Here is a 21,940-nt window from a genome sequence, read left to right as displayed (position 1 = left end):
TGGCATCAGACAGCCAGGGTGGGAGTGGGTATTTATTGTCACATAAATGAGGATGCATTAATGAATGAGCAGGGGTGGGAATGGGACACTCCTCTGTTCTTCCAGATCCTTTTTACTGTTAATAATTTTGAATGCTATTTATATTGTAAAACTTTCTCAGTCTACACTTTCTCCGTAGGACACCTCATCCCTGCTGTTCTGACTGTAGGGATTTAGCTGAAGTAACCTGGGAAGAACACAGCAGGCAGTTTAAAGGGTCTGTCACACTGGAGGACTGGGGTTACGCTGCCATCCAGTTCCATCTCATCCCAACTCCTAAGTGCTTCCTCTCTGTGGAGGGTGAGGCGTTTTCGTGGTGCTTCAGTATCCCCATCTCAGGAGCTGTGAGCTGCCCCTACCCCGTGGTGCAGCACAGGGAGCACCAAGCTCGCACAGGAGCGTCCTGGTCACTAAAACAGCCTTGAGAAAGGGCCCTGCTCTGCCCCGGGCACTCGGACCAGGACAGGTCCCAGGCCCCAGGCCCCGGTCCCCAGCCCTGTCCTGCAGACACGCCGGTCTGTGACGCACATAGCTCTCAGGTGACGCTGGCAGGGCACGCTCTCAGCTCGGCTCTAGGCAGGGGACAGCCCTGTTCAGCAGCAGGACCTGGGTTTGGCACTTACAGACCCTGCTGCAGCCCCACAGCCCAGAGACCCTGGCGCTGGGAGGTGCCCCCTAAGAATTGCTGCAGGTCTGGGCCATCTGGGCATACTTTGACAAGCAGGGCTGAGGGCTTGGGCACTGCATAAGCAATTAAACTGCACTGTGTTGAGACCTGCCACCTCCAGCTGCTCGGGCTTTCCCCTGGTTCCAGGCTCTGCCCTGCAATCTTTCCCTGGCCTGCTCCAGGAGCACACACTACAGGACTGTCCCGGACTCTGGCAGGTGTGACAGGAGCTCTTTGACCCCAAATCCCTGCCTGAGCCTGAAAGGGCTTGTCTACACACACCAGGGCACCAGAAGGACTTGTATGAATTAATTGTGATAGTTATTTTGGTGCCAGTTTTAAAATATACCAGATTAATCTGCGGTTTGTCCTTTTTAAAAAAAAAAAACAAACTTTTTTTTATGCCATGCAGGCACCCACTCCCCTCCTCAGCTCCATGAGCTCTTCAGCTCTAAGGGATCCCTAGGATTTGTTTTTACCCTGGACAGATAAAGGTCTCGTGAAGTTTAGGTTGCTTTTTTTTTTTTTTTTTTGGTGTTTCCCTAAGGAACTGGTGCAGATCAGGTCTGATTTATAAACAAGCAGCTCAGCTGTGTAAATGTGGGGACAGAATGTTCAGCTAATATTTCAAAAGGAAAGGAAAAAAAAAAGTTGTACAGTATTTTTCCTGTAAAGGTTATTACTATATATAGAACAAAAGAGAAACCACCAATGCCAGGGGTGGAGGGGGAGGTGTCACCTGCCTTCTGGCTAGCCCTTACATATGGTTAATTTTGTGCAATTTTTATTCTCCTTTTTTTTTCCTCTCTCTTTTTTTTTTCTCTCTCTTTTTTTTTTCCCCTTTTTTTTTTTTTTTTTTTTTTTGTGTGTGTGTGTGTGTGTGTGTGTGTGTGTGTGTATGTGTGTGTTTGTTTTTGTTTTGTTTTAGTTTGGTTTTTTTGTGTGTTTTGGGGGGGGTTGGGAATTTTTTTGTTTATTTTGGGGGGTTTTTGGGTTGGTGGTTTGGTTTTTTTTTGTTTGTTTGTTTGGTTGGTTTTTTTTGGGGGGGGGAGGTTTTTTTTTGTTTTCCTCTCTTTCAATGTAGTGTATGTTTGTAGGGGTGGCAGAGGAGGGGCGTCTTAATGCTGTGTTTTGAGGCTGACTTCACACTCCCAGCACTGACCGGACCTGCACGATTCCTAACTCTAACTTGAATTTTGTAGAGATGAAACAAATGAAAACAAATGAAATATTATCACTAGTTTGTAGTTTATTTAATTCTTTGGAGTTCTTTTCCTCTATCAGCTATTTGTGTGGCTTTTATTTTTATAGGGATTTTTTTGTTGTTGTTTGTTTGTTTTTGTTTTGTTTGGTATATCCCCTGCCCTCAGCTATGTGTTTCCTAGCACAACCCCATTCTTGAATAGAATGAAGCTCACGTTCCTGGGGTAGAATGATGGAATGATGCCCTGGAATTTCTCAAAATGGGATGGGGCAAAAAGATTTTACTTTACTAGCATTTGCTGCAGGTTCTGTATTTGTACATTTTCCCTGTGTTCAGCTACTTAGATAGTATGGTGATGGGCTCCAGGAGGAATCCTTAAATTCACACAAGCTACATCTTGCAAAGCAGATGTGATTGTTTTGTACCGCCAAAATCACCAGGATCTGTCAGTGACTGTGGGAGCAGGACCAAGCCCTCCTGGGAGTGTCTTGCCCGGGCACACGGAGCTGCCCTGGGCCGCTCGTGTCCCTGCTCTTGGGAGCTGGGAACCCGCACTGTGACACAGTGATTTACCTCTCCCCTGTCACATCTCACCAGACTCCACAGACTGAGTCACTGCACAACACTGGGGAAAGCAGAAGTGTGTGGAGGAAGGGGTGAGAGATGTCCAGTGGCTCTGGCAGTGCTGGACAAGGATGCCCCATCCCAGATGGGGCCCCATGTCCCTCGTCCCGTGGGGCTGAGTGTGCCAGAAGGGCCCATGTTTATCTATGCACACCATTTTCTCCCCCCAGGCATCCTACTTCTCCCTAACATCTCAGTCCTTCTCCCAAACTTCTGTCACCTCTTCTCTAGGAGCTGGCGCAGGGAATGAGGGTTCTTTCCCAGCAGGCTACTGCTAAAGGTGACCCCTGAGCAGGGCCTGGCCCCCAGAGAGGGTCAGGTGGCCTGGCAGTGCAGCGGCCACCCGGCCAGCCTGACCCCCTCCTTCTCCCAGTCCTGTTTCTGTAACTCTTACACTGTCTCTGTTTGCAACAACAACAAAAGAAGGTTGAACCCAGCTTTTTATTCTGCCATGTTCAGGCTTTAATTCAGCAAAACCCTTAAGCAGATGACTCTGAGTGGGCGCAGGTTTAAGCCCGAGCTTAAGTGCTTTTCTGAACAAGGGCCTCAGCAGCCCAACGACCCCATCAGAGTGGGTGGTTTGTCATTCCAAGCTCTCATATCAATGGGACTGTCTAAAGAATGACCAGAGAAAGAGGGAGATTCAGCTGGCTCTATTAGGAGGGGAAAGAGGAGAGATGAAATGGAACTATTTTGTCCAAAACAAGATAAAAATCAAACAAAATAAACCTTGAGATGGACCCTCCTGATTCTGCTACCATTCACTACTGAAGAGCAAAAAAAATAAATAAAAAATATTGACTAAATTGTTCATTTTAGCCACAAACTCAACTGGATTAAAGTCTGCGTGGAAGGAATTTTCTAAAGAAAAAAAAAATCAAAAAATTTTTCCAATGTAGCAAAAAAAAAAAAAAAAAAACAAAAAAAAAACCTAAAAAAAAAACCCCCACAAAAAATTAAAAAAAAAATACAATGAGGGAGGATTCTAGCCTTTTGTAATATCCATATTGCACACTAGGACTATAAGCCATTGCTAGCTCATTTTGAATTTTAAATGTGTAATTTTATTTTATTTTGTTGTTGTTTTTTTTCTTTCCATGGGGGAGGGGGGGAAATAAATGCTTGAACCACCAATGCTCTTTTTAATGTTTTATAAATATGTATGTGTATATATATAAATATAAAAATAATATGTATGCACATATATATGTGTGTGTGTATATATCTATATGTATATACATATATATAGATATATAGATATATATATAGGTTTTGAGACAAAAATGCAGAAAGTGAAAAAAAAACACCCTAAACAGGATGGTGTGCTCTGATTTACTTGAATCTGGTCTCTTCAGCACCTGCATTATTAAGAACTGAATATTTTTCCACTTGAATTTAGTGCTATTAGAAATTTAATATATGTGTTTTATTTATTTGAGATTTTTTTTTTTTTTTTGCATGACTGATGCAAGGTTTGACATTTTCACTCAATAAAAACTGGAAAAAAAACCCCCAAAGTTTTAAGTGATCAAGCTGTCTTCTTGCTTGAGGAGGTGGTTTATGTTTGTAAGAGTTTGGAGCTGGTGGGGTGCTCGGAAAGCCCAGAAACCCTGGAGCAGTCACTGCTGCAGCTCCAGTTCTCCAGTGGGAGGTGGAGTAGGAACGGAATTCTCTGCATGGACTCTGCTGTTAAGGTTTCCCTGCAGCCCTGAGGTTTTATCTGAGTTGCCATCAGGGCCCTTCATGAGACATGAGACATCATGAGAGCATGAGCTCATGCTCACAGTTCCACAGCTTGCTAAATGGGACATGGAATTAGAGATGTGGCTGTTGACATTTTGATTTTTCCCCTCCTGCCTTGGCCTTCAAGCTCTGGGTGCTGGATTGGGGTCTGTGGTGGAACCGTCGGACTGTAACCCACCCGAAGCCTTGTGGTGACAATCAAAGCTCCAAATCAACACGTGTTTGACTGTCACTCAAACAAGAGATGAGCAAGAATGAAATGTCCTGTCTGCACGGAAGGGGTGAGGAGTAGAAAATCCCCACTAACATGCTGAAATCCACATACTTTTGACAGAACTTAGTAAGAACACAAAGCTGCATGCCAGGCATCCAATATCCAGGAGCCAGCATTCCCACCTGGCTGCTCTGTAGCTTTTTCCTGCTGCAGTAACCTGTGCACGCCACGCAGTGACTGCCATTGGGGATGAGGATGTCCAGGCAGGAGGGTGTCCTGACAGCCCCGCTGTGAGCACAGTGCCCTTGGGACAGCTACTCCAGCAGCCAGGAGGGCTGACTGTAAAGGAACAGTAAATTGGCTAAAAACTACACTCCATCCATCCAGTCCCCCCTGTCTCCTACCCAGGACTCATTCCAGACCTGGGCACTTCACACTGGAGATGGGTCTAGCACAGGCTCTCATCACCAGCATTCCTGCAGAGTAGGACAGGCAGTAGATGCCATTTTTTATGAGGAAGTTAAGCAAGTTACTTTGGGGGAAAAAGCACTTCATGTGCTCTAAAGTGGCAGCCCTCGCTGTATCTGCCAGTCCCAACACGTCCTGAGTACTCACCCTCTGTGCAGGTCATTGCTCCCGTGCTCGGTCCCGGTGTGCCCAGAGATATTACTGTGCACGAGAGCTGCCTTGGGGGACCCTCACTTCCTCCACCCTGCCCAAAGTTGTCCTGTCACCAGTGAGGCCCCAGCACTGCCCATGGACAGCACAGATCCAGCTGCCCTCCTGGCTGGTGCCCTGCCAGCAGCAGAGATTTGCAAGTCTGTGCGCGCATTCCCGCTCGGCGCTGTGCTGGCATCAGGCACTAAATGGTGCTCGTCCTGCTGACGTGCATGTCAAAATGTTCTTGTTTCACCCTTCCCCAACCAAATGCGTGGCTCTTCCCCAACCACATGGAAGCAGCTGGGTCTTTGTGCTTCTCTGCCATTGTCAGAGAACCCAGGAGCAGCAAAGCAGCGCCTGCCAAGCCTGATACATTGGAAGCAGCTGCCTCCTTATTAGCAGAGAGGATTAGAGTCCTCTCTCTTTCAAAGCCCCCTCGTTGCTCTGCTGCAGCTCCCAGCCATCCTGTTTTCAGATGTCATTCTCTGAACATGTCCCTAATCCAACCTTGGAGCCCAGAGGTTTGTTCTCACTGGAGCTCTGCCCACAGCCCATGGAATATTTAAATGGCCATGTTTGCAGGTGGGGACAGGGAACATGAACAACACAATCCATTGATGGAAAGCTTTTGCTGTAACTTACCCTTTCTCAGTGGGACTCTAACTGGACTACATAAAGGAATGACTCTGTCACATAAAAGTTGCGAGAGAAGCTGCAAGTTGAACAGATCAAAGTCTCACTTCTGCGTTTTTTCCAAGCCCTTGCAGGTGGTGACAGTGCAGTCTTGCACCCACAGCTCTGCAACTACTGCCACTGTACCTGGTGAGCCCTGGGAAGCAGCAGACATGAGGCAAGATCTCTTGTTCTAATGTCAAGACAAAATCTGGGCAGTTCCTGCCGCTATTGTACTTTAATACCTCAAGCATATCACCGTAATAGCCTTTGAGTCCTCTGTAGCAGACATTGTCACATGGAAATCCAACACTCAGGCTCCAGCCCTCGCCTTTTGGGTCTCTGCTGTCTTGAACAGATTCTACCAGGACCTGAAAGCTGACAAAACCTGCAACTCCTACCCACAAAACCCAACTCCTACTAAATGGGAGAGGGCAAAAAGGGAATAAAGGCACTGAGCATTTGTAGGTATAGGAGGTGCTGGAAGGGCTGACAAATTCTTCCTGCCAGCCCTGGGGCAAGAAGTGGGCTCACTGGAGCCTTCAGACACTTCTTCCCTCACAAGAGTCAGGCATTGCGCAGAAGATGGGAACATGGCCCATCCTGAAGCAGATACCAGAGCAAGGCAGGGTGTCCTTACCCCAGTCCTGCTCCTGCCCATGACGTGCCCCAGGCCCATCCTCACTGAGGAAGGGTGGCCAACAGAGGCGGCTTCCCTTCTTCCTTTTGCTCTTTTTTGGCAAGAAAACTCTTAAACAAACAAATGAAGAAACACTGAGGATTTAAGTAAACAGCTGAAGATTAATCTGACAGGCAGAGCGAGCTGTTCCCTGCCCCCTTCCCGCCCTTCCCACAGGGCAGTGGTAGCCAGCAGCCCCTGCCCTGAGCCCCGCTGCTGCTGACAGCCCACGGACCCTCCCTGGGATCTCAGGACACGGCCAGGCTTTGCCTAAATGCCAGGGCTCCGCATTGACACACCGAATTGGGCACTGAGACACTTGGTCTGTGGCCAGAGCCAGTCAGGCAGCCCTCAGAGGGGTGCAAGTGCCTTCATTCAGTGGCCAGGTGCTTTCCCTGCAGGTCACATCTTGGGGAAGAGCCAGCTGTGCCCACAGCATAGCAGAGCTGCAGCCCTGGCCTGTGGCCAGAGGCACCGAGCACTCACACAGTCCCTGTGCACAGGGTGCCCCAGGGCTGGTGTGGCTGCAGCCCCTCCACATCTCCTCCACACAGCACAAGGCGGGACCCCCGCTGCCAGGGGCATCCACTTCCCCATTTTCACAGTATTTTACACAGATTAGCAAGTCTGCCTGTGGGTTTTAGAACTTGGGCAGGGTGGGGGGAAAGGAGGCAAGAAAGAGATGCAGTAATGGGATATTCCAATTCCAGGCTGTACCAGGCTTGTTCTGGCAAACAGAAGAGCCTGTGAAGCAAGAGTCCCAAGCTCCATCTCACAACCAAAATTGCTGCTGCTGCCATGGAAGTGCTGATATTACTGCAAAAAAGCAGGCAGGTAAGCCAGTAAACAGGCACGCAAAGATGGGACCTGCTGTTGACAGTGAAGGGGGAAGAAAGCAAGGAATAATTCATCTATACAGGAAAGCTGCAGCATTTAGCACCACGTCCTTAGTGCATGCACAAAGTTGAAACTGCTTGCAGTTTGAAACTGCAAATCTGCTCAGAGATGCAAGAATGTCCACTCCAGAATTTGCTCTGGTTTAATTAAATCAGTTAAAGAAATTAATTTTAGACAGGTGTTACTCTAGCTGTGCACACATAAAACCTCAGTAGTGGCTGTAGAAGCAGAGGTGTAAAGTTGGAATCAGTCTGTGAAGTGTTGCAAAGGAAAGAGATGAGATAGACAGAGGGTGGAAGGTAGACACAGGCAGGACACTGCACAGAACAGTCTTGCCAAGCAAAGGGACTGAGATACAGGCAAGCAGCCTGGCAAAGTGACAGAAAAACAGACAACAAACAAGCCAGTTGTACTTCTCCACCCTCTGAATCAGCCCTATCCAGCCAATCACCTTCTCACACAGAAGACACAGTCCCACAGAAAAGCAAGTATTTCACCTAAACCAATGAAAAACACAGTGTCACCCTCCTATTCCTCTTCAGGCTGTTCTTGCAGCCAGCATCATAAAATGTCTCTCATTATTTGCACAAACACAGAAGAAACAAAATAAAATCCTGAAGGATGAATTCCTTCAGCAGATGCAGAAAAAGAGTGCTTGGTACAAAAACAGGGTGTTGTTCTAGGGGGTTCCATACTGTAAGTAATCCCTGAGCAGTCCTTGCAAAGCATTTGGGGGGATTTTTAGCCTGAAAGACACTTTACAGAAATAAATTTTAATTGAGTTTTAATAATCTTCTCCTTTTCAGAAAGAGCCTGACAGATGCTGCCTAGTGCTCACTTCTGCCCCATTTCAAATATTTTTACCTTATTTGGATGAAATATATTATTTTTCTAAAGAAAGGAGGTTGGGTGGTGGTTTTTTGTTTTTTGTTTTTTGTTTTTTTTCCCTTTTTTTTCTTTTTTTCTTGGTGTGTTGTTTTTTTTCCAAAGAGATGGTTTTCCCTTCGTCCAGCTGGTGCCTTTATTAGGTTAGTGTTTGCTCCCTTTTGGGGATGGGATTGTTTTTTTCCCTGATCTGGGACAGACCATGCCAGCCCCTCAATCTAAAAGTGTGCAGCTTTGTACTGCACAGTAAGTGGAGAAGTCAGGCCCTGATCTCCATCTTCCCTCTTCCCTGATACCCCAAAACTCACCTTAAGTACATTTTCATTTTTTTATACTCTTTTTAAGAGCATAAGAAGTGGTGAGAGCCACCCTTTCACCAGCATAATATGTGGACACAGCTCCAAAGGTGCCTATCCAGGCTGACTCCTGGGGAAGCAGCAAAGGCTGGGGATAAGACAATAAAAGGGAAAATTACGAAAGCTAGAAGCTCTCTCCTGTACCCTTAGGTAAATAATTTCCCCTGTTTCACTTTCCAGCACCCCTTTATTTATGTTTCTAATCCCTGGAGATCAAGCCTTTCTTTCCCTTTACACTTGCATAGCACCCACTGGTATGAGAGGGCTGGAAAACTCACAGCTCAAGCTCATCATAGGTTTTTGATGGGCAGGTTCACCAGCTACAAGTTGTGCTTAACACAAAGCACCACCACACATAAAGGACTTTCCAAAGCTTCCTGTGTCAAAGCCCTGGGCAAACACTGAGATCTCCACAGCCTGCTGCTGAAGGGTTTAATCAAGCATGGAGACCATGACTTTAACAAAAACAGGTTTGCAACAAAATGCTGCTCTGCACCTGCTGCCTGAGCCTTTGTTTCCCCCAGGCACAGCACTGCCCCAGCACAGGAAAAGCAAGGAGCCTCTGCTCCTGCAGCAAGTACTGCAAATGCCAGCAATGGAGCAGACACCACCTTTTTGGAGCATTTCCAGCTTTTCCATGCTCCAACATACACCACATTTTTTTCCACCAGCGCACACCAGGATGGACCTTCTGGCAAACCTTCCTCCCCTCAACTAAAGACAAAATTAAGACAACAGTTATAAAAGAGCGCTTACTTGCCAGAAGAACCCGAGCTCCAGCAAGAAAAAGGCAGATCCAAGTGTGTGTCTCAGAGCAAGCTGAGGTGCCGGGCAGCTCCTCACTCACACCTGCACAGCACAGCCTCAGGGCCAGTGGCCACGGCTGGGTGGTGGCCAGGAAAGGGCCGGGGCTCTCGCTCCAGGGCACAGAGCTCATGGGGCTGGGGGTTGTACAAGCTGCAGGACCTTGCACAACATCTGTTTCCCAAAGGCAGCTTTCTCAGCAACTTGTCTGTGTCACAGCTCTGTGTCCATCAGCCAGTATTTACCACCATCATATGTGAAATCCAAGGCACACTTAAAAGTAAAATACTTTGCAAAGTCATCCTCTTCCTTCTGATCCCACATACTTTGGTTTGTTTGGTTATGTCACCAACACACAAAAGACAATAAAAATAAGAGTCTTCCTGCTTTTGACAAAGATGCACATAGCACCAATTTGGCACATCTGAGGGTAAGGGAGGTTGAAGGGAGATGATCAGGAAACATCTCTCTTAACCCTTTCCCACTTTTGAATAGCCCACATTTCTCTTGCAGCTGTTGAAAAGGGAGTTTTTATATTCTCAGATTACTGGGAAGTACCAGTCTGATATTGTTTCCTCTAGGAGAAAGCACAGGGTCACAGGAGTTGACTGAAATGTGTCCAGATGACACCATCCAGAGGAAGCTCCCTTCACCTGTTTTTTATATGCTATTAAGGACCTATAGAAACCATGTTAGGAACCCACCGAACTCAACCCTCTGGTGTGTTATTCTTCTTCCTGTGTAAAATAGAGTGAAAATAGAGTACACAGTAAAACAGCACTAGAATAAGCCAGGGAACTGATACTACTGTCTCATTCTGTAGATAAAATGTTCTCTACCTGGTCAGCTTCAGTTAATAGGACGCCATTGGCAGTGTCAACAGGCCAGTGGGGCAAGCATTTCACTGGGCAGCTGAGCTAAGAAGTTTGCTTCTAGCAAAAAAAAAAAAAAAAAAAACACCAAAAAAACAAGTTAGTAGTCAGGCTACGAGGACCAAAATCCTCTTCCTGCAAATGTTGCTATGCTGGAAAGAGAAGGAACACAACACAGAGGAACAGAACTTGTGATTCATGACTGCACTTGCAGGTTAGAAGGTCTCTCTTCTTCCAAATTTTCTGCTGGTGGGTTGGATCTCTTCAACAAAATACACAAACACCCCATCAACAGCCAGAGGCACAGAGTAACGTTTTGAGCAACAATGACCTTTATGGGGTTTTGTGGGATTCATCAGAATGGAGAAAGAAAAACTTTAGAACTGGCACAATATACAGAATACCTACAGAACTGGTAAGGTAGTGAGAAAGAAAAGCGAATGCACAGAAAAGCGCAGCTAAAGAAAACTGCCTTTTACTCTGCATCAAAAATCCTGAGGTAAATGCATTGAACACTGGCAACATGGAGGAAAAGGGGGGAAAATGAACCCGCAGGGATGCCTGTACTATAAACCCTCTAAGTCACTCTGCAAGGCACATACCTCAGCAACATATTTTCCACATTTCACCAACTGCTGTTGTCCATGCACTTTCTATTTTCAAAACCTTCTATGTATATAAAATGTATACAGGCAGGACAATACTCTTTCATCACATCCCTGTGTTTCTGTGTTTTCTTTTCACAAGGATTCTTGGCCTGGAGAAATGAAAAGTGTCATCTCTTAAGAAAGGCCTTTCTTTTTAAACACTTTCAAATTTGCCCTGTTTTAGCTAAACGTGACGTTCTTTGTGAACGTTAAACAGTGGAGAGAGAGACTGAGAGGGAGAGAGAGACACACACACACTCACTCACTCCTGGGGAAGATATTCGTCCATTTAAGGCATGAGAAATCATCACATTCAGCAGCAGGTCTAAATACAGTAATATGAAGGTCCCTTTCACTCCCCCGAGCAGGAAAATGTCACTGTGTACCAGACACCCAAATACTTGGGAATCAAGTAAATCCCTCATTTTTCAGAAGGGAGCCAAATCGTTCTGTTGAACAACGATGGAACTGTAGTAGCTACAATCTCCTTGCTGCACACCATCTCCTTCAGTGGCTTCTGGACTGGGATGGCAGGGTTAGACCAGTCATGGGATCCAGCACAGCATTCCCTCCTGGAGATAAGACTGAGGGGCCATGGGATATCTCACACGCTCCCTTCAGCACCTCCTGCTGCTGGTGGAAGGAGCAGGACGCAGCATTATTCCACACCCTGCAGAGCCTCCTGCTGGGAGCAGAGGCACAGAATAACTGCATGCACTCACTGGGGGTACATCCACCCAACCTCTGCATCACTGGACACAACAACAACGCAGCACTACCACGCTCATGGAGCTGTTTGTAGCATACTGCACTTAACACCACTGCCTCCTGCTGATACTGCCTAGGACTGGAGCAATCAGAAAACCAACCACAAATGTCCTTTGGAAAACATTTTAAAAGGATCGGATTTCTGTAACCATCTCTTTCCCCTCCCCTGACCACCCTACATGCATATTTCTCGCAAAAATAAGAGCCACAGTAATCCAGTAATAGCCTGGTGTTAAATAGTAGTAACTCATATTTATTACAATTATATACAATCATATTTTATATCTGAAATCTATACATGATCACACAGACGTGCACACTTGCTTGGTGAGGACAGTGAGACTCAGTTGTTACAAGAATTGCTCTGCTGAGATGCTCTGATGCAGTGAATAGTATCATTGGACACCACCATTTTACCAGCTGCAAACACAAAACTGCGAATGAGAGGTTTAAAATTCACTGGTTTGTGTATGGCCCAACAGGGCAAAAAACAAGGCTGGAGTGGGCAAGAAGGGCCAGTGGTTAAACCTCAGGACTGGAGCTGTTCTCTCTGCTAGAAAGACTGCCTTGCTGAAGCAAGTGCCTGTCACTGGAGAGGTACCATTTATGATCATTTTGCTTCTCATTTAGGGAGAAAAAAAGGCTAAAAACCATTGTAAATATTCAGAACTAACCAACTATTTCAGCATCTGATTTCACCCCATTCATTCATTCATTTATTCATTCAGGGCAGCTGTGAATAAAATACAAGATGTCAAAAACTGGTGAGCTCCTTGTCTTCAGAGGACGAAGGGTAATAATTGGGATTGGAGTCAACTTCTTTTAAAGCCTTTTACTGGGGAGCAACCATCAACAAAGCCACCTGTTCTCATGGATTTTACTGGGGCCATGACACCTGGACTTGATCCCTACCAATAGGCCACTCTGATGAATGTAAGCATGAGGGGTGGAAATGGCATTCTTTGGATGCCATAGAAATTTAGCGTTTTTAATATGCTAGGTAGTTTCAGCAATTTGAGGCTTGGAATAAGGTTTGAAGAGCCAAGACTGAGGTTTGAGGTTAAAATGTTATTTTTCTTTTTTATTCTTTTTCATTCTTTTTTTTTTCTTTTTTTGCAACAGAGTATCAAGTAGTTTGGGAAATAAACCAGGGTTATTTTGGGAAACAGAATTGGTTTGGGCCTTATGTAGGATTAAAGGCTTGTGAAATCAAGGAGCTCAAGACAGACTGGTTTCTGAAATTGGATAGAAGGGCTCTAGGATGCAGCAAGAGGCCAACTGCTTCTGTAAGAGGGCGTATTCTGTAGCCGTGGTGCATGGTAAGGCGACTGGTCTGCCAGCCTAGCAGTGACCCCAGCTCATGGGAAGAAGGGCTGGGAGGGGAGAAGAAGCCACTGCCAGGCTGCAAAGCCCTGTGGTGAAACAGGGCGATCATGTTGTTCGCTGAGCAATCACAACCTTGCTCAAGGTCAATCAAGGGAGAATCACTGCAGGGAATGGTAGCTTTTCCCTCCACAAAACAGGAGAGGCACTGGGAACAGTGCGGCAGGCCGGGGGAGATGTGCAGCAGCAGCAGCAGCCAGGGTGCCCTAGTCAATCTCATTCTCATTGCTGGCCCCCTCAGGTCTTCGTAGCTTTTCCACTTGCTCATTAATCTGACCATCCCCTCCTCGCCGGTCCTCACTCTGGACACCCAGACATTCCTCCTCATCCACATGGCTAACATCATCATCCTCATCATCCTCTTCCTCCTCATCGTTCCTCTTGGTTTCCCGTTTCTCCTCCTCACCCTGCACCTCCATCCGCACCTGGCTCGTGACGTCGATGACAGCCTTGGTGTTCTCCTCCGTGCTGAGCAGGTGGCAGCTGACCTTGGAGCCCTCGGGACTGTGGTTCTCCTTCACTGGGGAGGACGTGGTAGACTCATTGCTGACTGGTGAGATGTCACTGCTGCTGTTGTGGTTGGCAACAACAGGGTTGGAGGGTGAGCTTGGCTTCACTGGGATCTGCCATGACGGGATCTTAGGAGCTGAAGGGGAGGGAGGGAACTGCCTCCTTGGGGAGGAGAAGAGGGAAAGAAAAGGAAAGAAAGGGGCTTTATAAATACTGAGGGGTTTCAGCAAGACTGAAACTGCAAGCCTCTTTGCCATAAATGAGCAAAACCAAGGCCACTTCACTTCTCCAGAGAGATTCTCAAAGTGCTTTACAAGCGTTCAGCAGTTGAGCCTGTACACAAGGAAAATATCCCAGCTGGGCAGTCTAAAGCACTAAAGCGATCTGATTTGGCCAATTTCACAAAGTAAGCTAGCACTCAGGAATGCTGCCTGTGAAAAGACATGGGTGTCCCTTTATAAGACAATCACTAATTAATTGCTACAGAAAATTACCACTGGAGCAAGAAGTCAGACACACCAAGTGCCTGAGCCAGGGAATTTCACCACCTGGCTCTCACCTCACTGTGATACACCATGATTGCATTCTGGCTCATTGCAATCCACAGCCTTTCTCCCAGTCCCAGCATACACTTTACATGTTTGGGCCAGACCCTGGCTGCCACAAACTGGTTCAGCTCCTCTGACTTGAATGGAGTCCTAACAGCCTGCACCAGCTGGAAAGCTGGCCCTGAGTCCTTCCCAGCTGGATTTTAAGGATATGATACTATCAGACTAATGCCCAGTACTAACAGGAGATTCCAAGTGCCAAACAGGACAAAAGTAAGTGCACGGGGGGCACTGGTGCGTTCAGAGTCATGAAGGGCAAAGCACAAAAGCATGTCTGATGTAGCACTCCCATGCATCCTTGCCTGTGTATGTGAAAAGTGGGAGTAGGAAGAGGTGTGAGATGAAGTCTGCAAAGGCTGTGCGCCAGGGGCTCCTCATGCCCCTCAGGGGAGCAGGCAAGTGCCACAAACAAGAGCAGAGCAGAGGACAACTGGCTGCCCTCCTGCACTGAGTGTTCACCCTCGGCATTGCCTTCCCTGAAGTGGGAACAGGAGCTGCTCTCACCTCCCCTGCTGTTGCTGCTGCCATCAGCAGCCACTGCAGGACTGGGCTGAGCTCACCCCATCCTCTGTGAGTGCTCTGCTGTGGCATGATTCTTTCCACCCTGGCTATGCCCTGACCATGAGCAAGGAAGATGAACTGAACCTACAAATGACTTTCTAAAACAGAATACAGGTGCAGATGCAGTCAATTCCTCAAACTAGTTGAGAGGCATCCTGACTGTGGGGGAAGTACAAACAAAAAGGAAAAATCTTATCAATTCCCTAAAGCATTCTGTGATTTGAGGCCAGTTTGAAAAGCATTTTGAGACCTGCAAAGAGAAAGTGATAGTGGAGTGCAAAATGGTATTATTAAAATAGCAGTAACAGGATATAGAGGTAGTTCCTGTTGGAAATGCCTTTCCTTTCCATGACTGAGGAAATCCCAGAAAGCAGCACTTTCCCCACAACAGTCTGCTCACATACTGCATCCATACCGGTTCAGAAGAAGTCCTTTTAAAGAGTAGATCTCAGATTTCAATTCATTAATATTCTGTGACTCCAGAATCCAGTTGGTGGAAGTTGTGGCCTAAAACATGAAAAACAAGACATAAAGATCAGTGTCTGAACTGGAAGATAGTTCACAATGTCACTTTTTCCTATGTTGTTCTGCTCCCATCTGGGAATTTCAGGTCCTGTGGATAACATACATAAGCTCTATCACTTAAAATCTCTCAGATCTGAGCAAAACAACTTCCACACTAAGAAATACTTGAACAGATCCCCATGATGACCAAAAATAATGATTGTCTCAAGGTGCCAAGACTGTTCAGTATTTGCTTTGTGTTTGGGAGACTAATTAATCTTGTCTCCAATCCCATGCACAAACTATTGCTAAAGCATCTCAAGGGGATATTTCTTTTTTCTGGAGGCCAGCACTTGTGAGAATTCAGGCACAGGTGGGCCCACATTGGATGTTTTCCACCAACGTATCAGACAGAGAACAACACCCAGAGAGACAAACTAAATCATTTGGCACTGACCTATGAATGATTTCTAGAGAAAAATTAGAACTAGGATCCTGAACAGCAGTGGGAGTTGCACTGAATCAGGTCCTTTACTCCTTCATGTGACTGAACTTAGCTGAGGCAACAGATTTGAATATTATATATTAACAACTGTCTTAAAAACATTTGCTCATTTCTCCTAAATTATGAAAGAAAGACTCCATTATCTGCACTCTGTGGCATTTAGAAGTGGGCTGATAAATACATACTTGAAAGTTGCAAAAATTTTCCCTACTCGTTCTGAAGAATTAGATCTATGCTTGAGTTACCAGGTCGTATCTCCAGAAGCAGCTGGACTAAGCACTCTCTTGGATATTTCAAGGCAGTGAATGCACTTTTGTGGGGAAAGATGATAAGTAACTCATGGAAGCCTGGTACAGCTGCTGTCAGAATTGCATCAGAATTGCCATGGGATATCAGGCAGAAATTAGAGTAAGTAACTGAGAATAACATGCTGCAAACAATACTTTTGGCACTCTTTCTTTTAACCCTTTTGGGAACTTGAGAAATGGGAGTTTTCTAAACACAGACCGTGGTCTATGGTTATCACATCTTTTTGCTCCAGTAATTCCTGCTGCTATAAGACTAAAGAATACATGCCTGGCACGCCCCACAGTAACTTCTGCTAAAAGCCATTAGGAACAAACACATTGGTGAGTATCACTGCAGAGACAGTTCTAATAAATTCCTCACCTAAGGATGCCAGAACTGGAATAACACGAAACTCCTCCTCAGCCATTAATGTAGCCAGAACTGCTTGCTCCTACTAACTCTTAAGCAGGCTTGAGCTGCTGCAGAGTAACCCTGCAGCAGCACTACTCAAGTGACTTCTGGGCTTCAAACTCAAAGGACTGGGAGAGGCTCAGGCTGTAGTAGCTGTGTTTTACACAGATGCATTCCCTCAGGATTCACACTCCCAGTCCTCAGACAGCAAGAATCCAGGAGCCACTGTTCTGGCTTTCTAAGACCTTGAAAGCTACAGCAGCACATTAACAAGGGAGTGATTTCCACTCACTGGCCTGCAAAGGACTCAAATTTCCAAAACACATATGGTGCCAGATGCCAAAGATTTAGAAATAAAATCTGACATCTGGGGCTTTTTAGCCAGTCTCTTTAAAAACAGTTGTAGAAAATTCAAGCCTTGAATTTTTATGAACGTTTTTTAATTACTTAAAGTCCCTCTTTTTAATTTTTTACAGCATGCCAGTAGGAGTTTGAAAAGCAGATATAAAAACTTACATTACAGCTGAGAAAACACAGCTTTTATTCTTTGGTTTGTGGAGTTGCCCAAGTTTTTCTTTGTACACATGAGGTTTAGATATCATAACAATGTGTGCTACCATTTCAGTGCAGGGGGTAGAGAAGGGGGAAGGAAAACTTCTTCAAGACTCTCTAAACCACCAAGACTTATGGCCTTTTTCCCTCTTAAAGCTCAACATGTGTTCTTAATCTTAGCACTTAAGACCTGAAAACAGTTTTCCAATTTCCGGACTGGCTCCAGGCCACTGTCAAGCCACAGTTCCCAAGGAAAATTGAAGCATAGTGTTGTGACCATAAACTGGCTTTCATGGCTGCGTTTACAGCTGTGCCACTGAAGGACTCCTCCTGCACAGTGTGCACAGCACAGAGTCAGCTGTGTCCCACCGGTTACACACCATCCAAGGGTGTGCATGAGATTGAAGTGTGCTATGGGGAGAAGACAACTGCTCCAGCTACAGGTGAAGGGCTGTAACACAGCCTGAAGGGTTTCACAGGAAAAGCTCCCTGTACAGAGAACACCATGAGCTAACTGCGAACAATCTTAGCCTTGAACAATCCAAGTTTGTGAGTCAACGGAAGACTTCATCTCCATGTGACTGCTTCACATTCACCCTGCCTCACATGTCAACAGTTCCTAGCTGATAGAATGCTTGGGCCAAGGGTTGCAAAGTACTTTGGAGTAAAGCACCAATTCTCATTGCCAGCAAGAAAATCAATTTTGGTTAAAAGTGGTTACTTTATTTACACATGATGGTTTTATGACCAAGGTCAAGTCAAGAGTCAAGGGGAATGGGTCACTGTGTGTCATTAACAGGGTTGTAATGGGGCCACCTGTTACATTCAGCTGACCAAAATCATTGAAACAAGAACCCAAATAGTAAGAATGTTTGGCCATTACCTGGATCTGAATAAGTGACTTAAATACAATCTTTCAAGTGTATACTTGGCTGAACAGGATGTACAAAGTACAGGAGAAATACAAACGTGTAAAATTACATATTACATAAACAAATTCTCTGCACAACTGTCTTTGCCTCTTTTGGTCAGGGGAATAACTCCACAATAATTTCATCTCAAATGCAGCACAAGATACAGAGCTGAGAACACATATTCCAGTGCTCTAACCACACCACCCATAACAAGTCAGATGCAGAGAAACTGGAGATATGGCAGAGCTGATGGCCAGGTTGTGAACCCAACAGGTGCCTTCCATGTGCCCACAAAAGAAACCATGCATGCTCCAGAACTGATGATGCTCTAAAGGTGAAGAGTTGGAAGTTGGTACCTTAGAAGCAGCCAGTTCTTGGGTCAGCTCTTGGATTTTCTGTTGCTGCTGGATTAGCAGTTCCTGGACAGCTGCTAAGGTTGTCTGTAACTGAGTCACTGTAAGGGAAAAAGCAGAAGAGTTAAACGGAGATACATGCACAAATACACACTCACCCACTCCTGCTGTCTAGCTAAAAAGATGCCTCTATTCCTACTACATTTAATTTATCTACGCCCGCCTGCTCACTTTAATCCATATGATTTATTTGCACTATGGGTAATCTACCTGCACTGTATCTAACCTCCAGTATTTCTAGTTTATCTTTCCATTGTATAGATGTCTATAGCCCACAGTATATCCGTCTAAAACCTCTCCCTTTTAATTATATTGGTTTATGATTTGTTCATCTCCCTGAACTTACACAACATTTGCATCATTTATCTATCTCAGGGCTCTTGCAGGCAAACACTAGGGCTAGCTCCAGTCTGGGAAGAGGCTGCTCTCAGGGTTGACCTTAGGGTATCACAAGGAATGAAAGATGCTTTTCCTCTCACCCTTCAGTGAAAAGTGTAATTAACATCCTCCTATTCTCAACCTACCAGCTCCTTCAACCCAAACATCTTTAATAAACTTACTGCTGAAAATCATAGTTTTTTCCATCCCAACTGAATACACTTTGCAATTTCCCCCTTTTATTTCAAGACAGCACCCTGTATTCCCTTCCTACACCCCAGCAAGAACTTCTGCTGGACTCCAACTTCAGCTGTAGAACTTCTTCTACTTTGGCACTTTATCCAGAGCTTCCAGGGAGAGAACAAGTTGATAAAAATAAATAAAACTGAAAACTCTATTGGTGTGACAGGTAACAGCTAATGCAGACTATCATTAGGGCATCAGGTAATGAACAGACACCCTATAGTGTCAGTAACATAGAAGGTGGCTAAGGTCAGAGAGGCAGAGTAATTACAGACTCTCCTGACCCTTCCTCGGATTTTCAGATGGAAGGTGGGGAGAAACCACCAAAAAAAAAAGCCCCTGAAAACATCAGAGAAGCAGAAATTAAAAATGAACTTTACAGCCCTCCGAAAGGCTGTCATTTTATTCCCCTTATTAATATTCTGAGGTTGGGAGCCTTTCCGTAAAAACATAATTAATTGAGGCCGTGCCGACAGTAAACAAGCAATTTCAAATTAAACCGAAATGACGGCGGCTTCATTTGCAAATGTGAACAGATTCTCAGAGCAGATAAATGAAGTCACCACATAAAGTGGAGATGGAGGGAAAGAAACAGGTGGGGGTCTTGGCAGAATGGAGGATACATGGAGGAAAGGTTTGAGGGGTGAATTGATGGAGTCATTAATCTTTACCCGTCTGTGTCACACTGCCACTCATCTCAGAAATGTTTGACTCAATCCTCTGAAGTTGTTTCCTGTCTTCTTTGCCTCCCATGATGAGAGGGACCAGGTACTTCTGCATGGAGTACAGAAACTTTTTCAGGAAACAGGGATATGCAAAGCACGATTTCTAATCTACCAGAAACATCCTCAAATCCCACTCCCCAAAGCCAGTGGTCATTTATCCAGACATTTGGCTGAGAAAAGAAATTCCCTCTGCAGCAGGTACTAAGGTGCACCTTGTCAGGGTGCTGAAAACCAGCTCCTAAGTCTGGGCACAGCCACGCAATCTGCCTCATTCCACACTTGCACAGGTTGGACTGGACACAATAGGTTACAACCCTCCTCTAGCTACCACGGAATCTTCTGCAGCCTCATCCTAGGAATGGGAAATCCTTCAACAAGAACATACACAAGGGAAATTACCTTATTTCCCTTGAAAGTAGTTTGATATCCATAGCTAAAAACTAGTTTTGTTTGCTTGCCACTTTTTGACTTTGCATTTTCATGTTAAGTGAATTTCTCAAATATACCAATAGCAGTGCCAGTGACAACAGAGATGCTTCACCAGCTTGGAGCCAACATGATCATTTGGATACAAGCAGCATAATATGTTCTTCTCAGAGTACAGTGTAGGAGTATGAGGGACATATTACCTTGTAGAGCTGGTGGAATCCAAAGGCAATTCCTGCCATTATGATAGCCAAAGCCCCATAATCTCGCCATCTGGAGCCAGGGGGACCTAAAGAAATTATCACAGTCAGAACTGCAAGTGACAACATTTTTGTACATTCATTTTATCAGAGAAAAGAGTAATGACTGGACACAGTGTGCAGGCCTTTGGCAGAGGACATTTAAACATCTGACCAGACCTCTGGCATTGACTCTGGCCTAGTAGTGTCACAGGGAGAGAAATCACAGCAGCAATTAAAAAGGGTCCATCAAGCTGTTTTGCCCTACTCTTTCCTTGTAGAAGGCACTCTGAACCAGGTAACTGTCTCTGGGGCTGGTACTACCTAAGGTTAACTCCTTACCTGAATACCTATTGTTCTTCTCTATCATAATTTTTGAAAATAGGGGCAGAGCCAGAGACATAGAGGAGTGCAGGAGAAAGGAAAGAAGGGAGTGTTTTAAGAAAGAAGAGAAATCTATCAGGGCAATAAATGGGTTTATGAAAACTGTGTCAGCAATTATGGACCATTTCAATGAGGAAGGATCCAGTGTCTTTCAAGCTTAAATTACAAATAGGGACCAAAGCACACATAAAGAGCAGAGAGAAAATATGCAATTAAGTATCTACAGAGAGAGGTAAAGAAGTAGATAAAAGCTTGAGATATTTAACAGACAATTGTGCACAGAAGCTCAGAGGCTCCACAGAGAAAAGCAAAGATATGTTATGCCCTGCTCCTTCAGCAGAATCAGAAAATAACTGTAGTTTTCCACCAGCCTTATCCTGTCACCTCCCTCGCAGTTCCCTGAACAAACCTTGTACTGCCCCCGGTTTTCTTTAATATAAGGAGGATCCAGAATGATCTGCCTAAAGTTCAATGGCAGGATGTGGGCAGAACTGATGAGATGGGAGACCGGTGTGGTCTCCAAATCTACACGTGACTACAATGTCTCATAAATGCATTATGTTCTCCCAAGTCTCAACTAAGGAGGCTTAACTGGCTGAAATGGGCGGCCTCTGGTCTCCTTTCTGCTTGCTTACCTATTGCCATTTTGGTTGTTGCTGAATTCTTCTACAGGCATTTCATTTCAAAATTACCCCTAATCCCAGCATTTAGGGTCTAGAGTATTTGGGTCTGACTCCTAAATACTGGCACTCAGAGCTTCTTGCTATATTTTAGGACACAGCTCCTGAAATTATGCTCTGGCTAGAATTCTGAACAAATTAAGGCATCTCTGTCAGAACTAGTGAATAGTGGCACCAGGAGTATTTGGGGTTGCTGCAGTTGCAGTTTTGGAGCTTAAGCACATGATCAAATTATCATAACTTTTAAACTTAATGAGTTAACACATGTCAGCTAAACTGCAGTAACTGGCTGTGTACATGTCAGGATTTAAAATGATCTTTCACTAATCTTGCTGTGAACCCCAGCCATCTATCCCACTTTCCCCTCTGCGCTGTGCCCCCACTGTCACTTCTGGTACCTGAAGTCTCTTGGTTGTCCAGTTCTCTGCCCTGAACTTCTGACTAAAAATATCCTCCTATGACAACACAGTTTGTTCCAGGCTGAG

At 45.3% G+C, this 21,940-nt stretch overlaps 1 protein-coding gene across 1 annotated transcript in view; it reads right to left on the bottom strand.

Moving 5' to 3' along the window:
* Nucleotides 1-11,958: 11,958 nt before the first annotated feature.
* The window catches only part of PEX14 (peroxisomal biogenesis factor 14), a 65,901-nt gene continuing 55,919 nt past the window's right edge, over nucleotides 11,959-21,940 (bottom strand). The window contains exons 4-8 of the mRNA XM_040084885.2: nucleotides 20,356-20,441; nucleotides 19,673-19,775; nucleotides 18,324-18,421; nucleotides 15,209-15,300; nucleotides 11,959-13,786 (exon numbers count right to left, since the gene is read on the bottom strand). Of these exons, the coding sequence (XP_039940819.1) occupies nucleotides 13,321-13,786; nucleotides 15,209-15,300; nucleotides 18,324-18,421; nucleotides 19,673-19,775; nucleotides 20,356-20,441 (845 nt within the window). The 3' untranslated portion in view covers nucleotides 11,959-13,320. The remainder of the gene's footprint in view (nucleotides 13,787-15,208; nucleotides 15,301-18,323; nucleotides 18,422-19,672; nucleotides 19,776-20,355; nucleotides 20,442-21,940) is intronic.

Source organism: Hirundo rustica, chromosome 22 (genome assembly GCF_015227805.2).
Source record: "Hirundo rustica isolate bHirRus1 chromosome 22, bHirRus1.pri.v3, whole genome shotgun sequence".
Taxonomy (NCBI): domain Eukaryota; kingdom Metazoa; phylum Chordata; class Aves; order Passeriformes; family Hirundinidae; genus Hirundo; species Hirundo rustica.
This window is presented reverse-complemented; position numbering and strand designations above follow the sequence as displayed.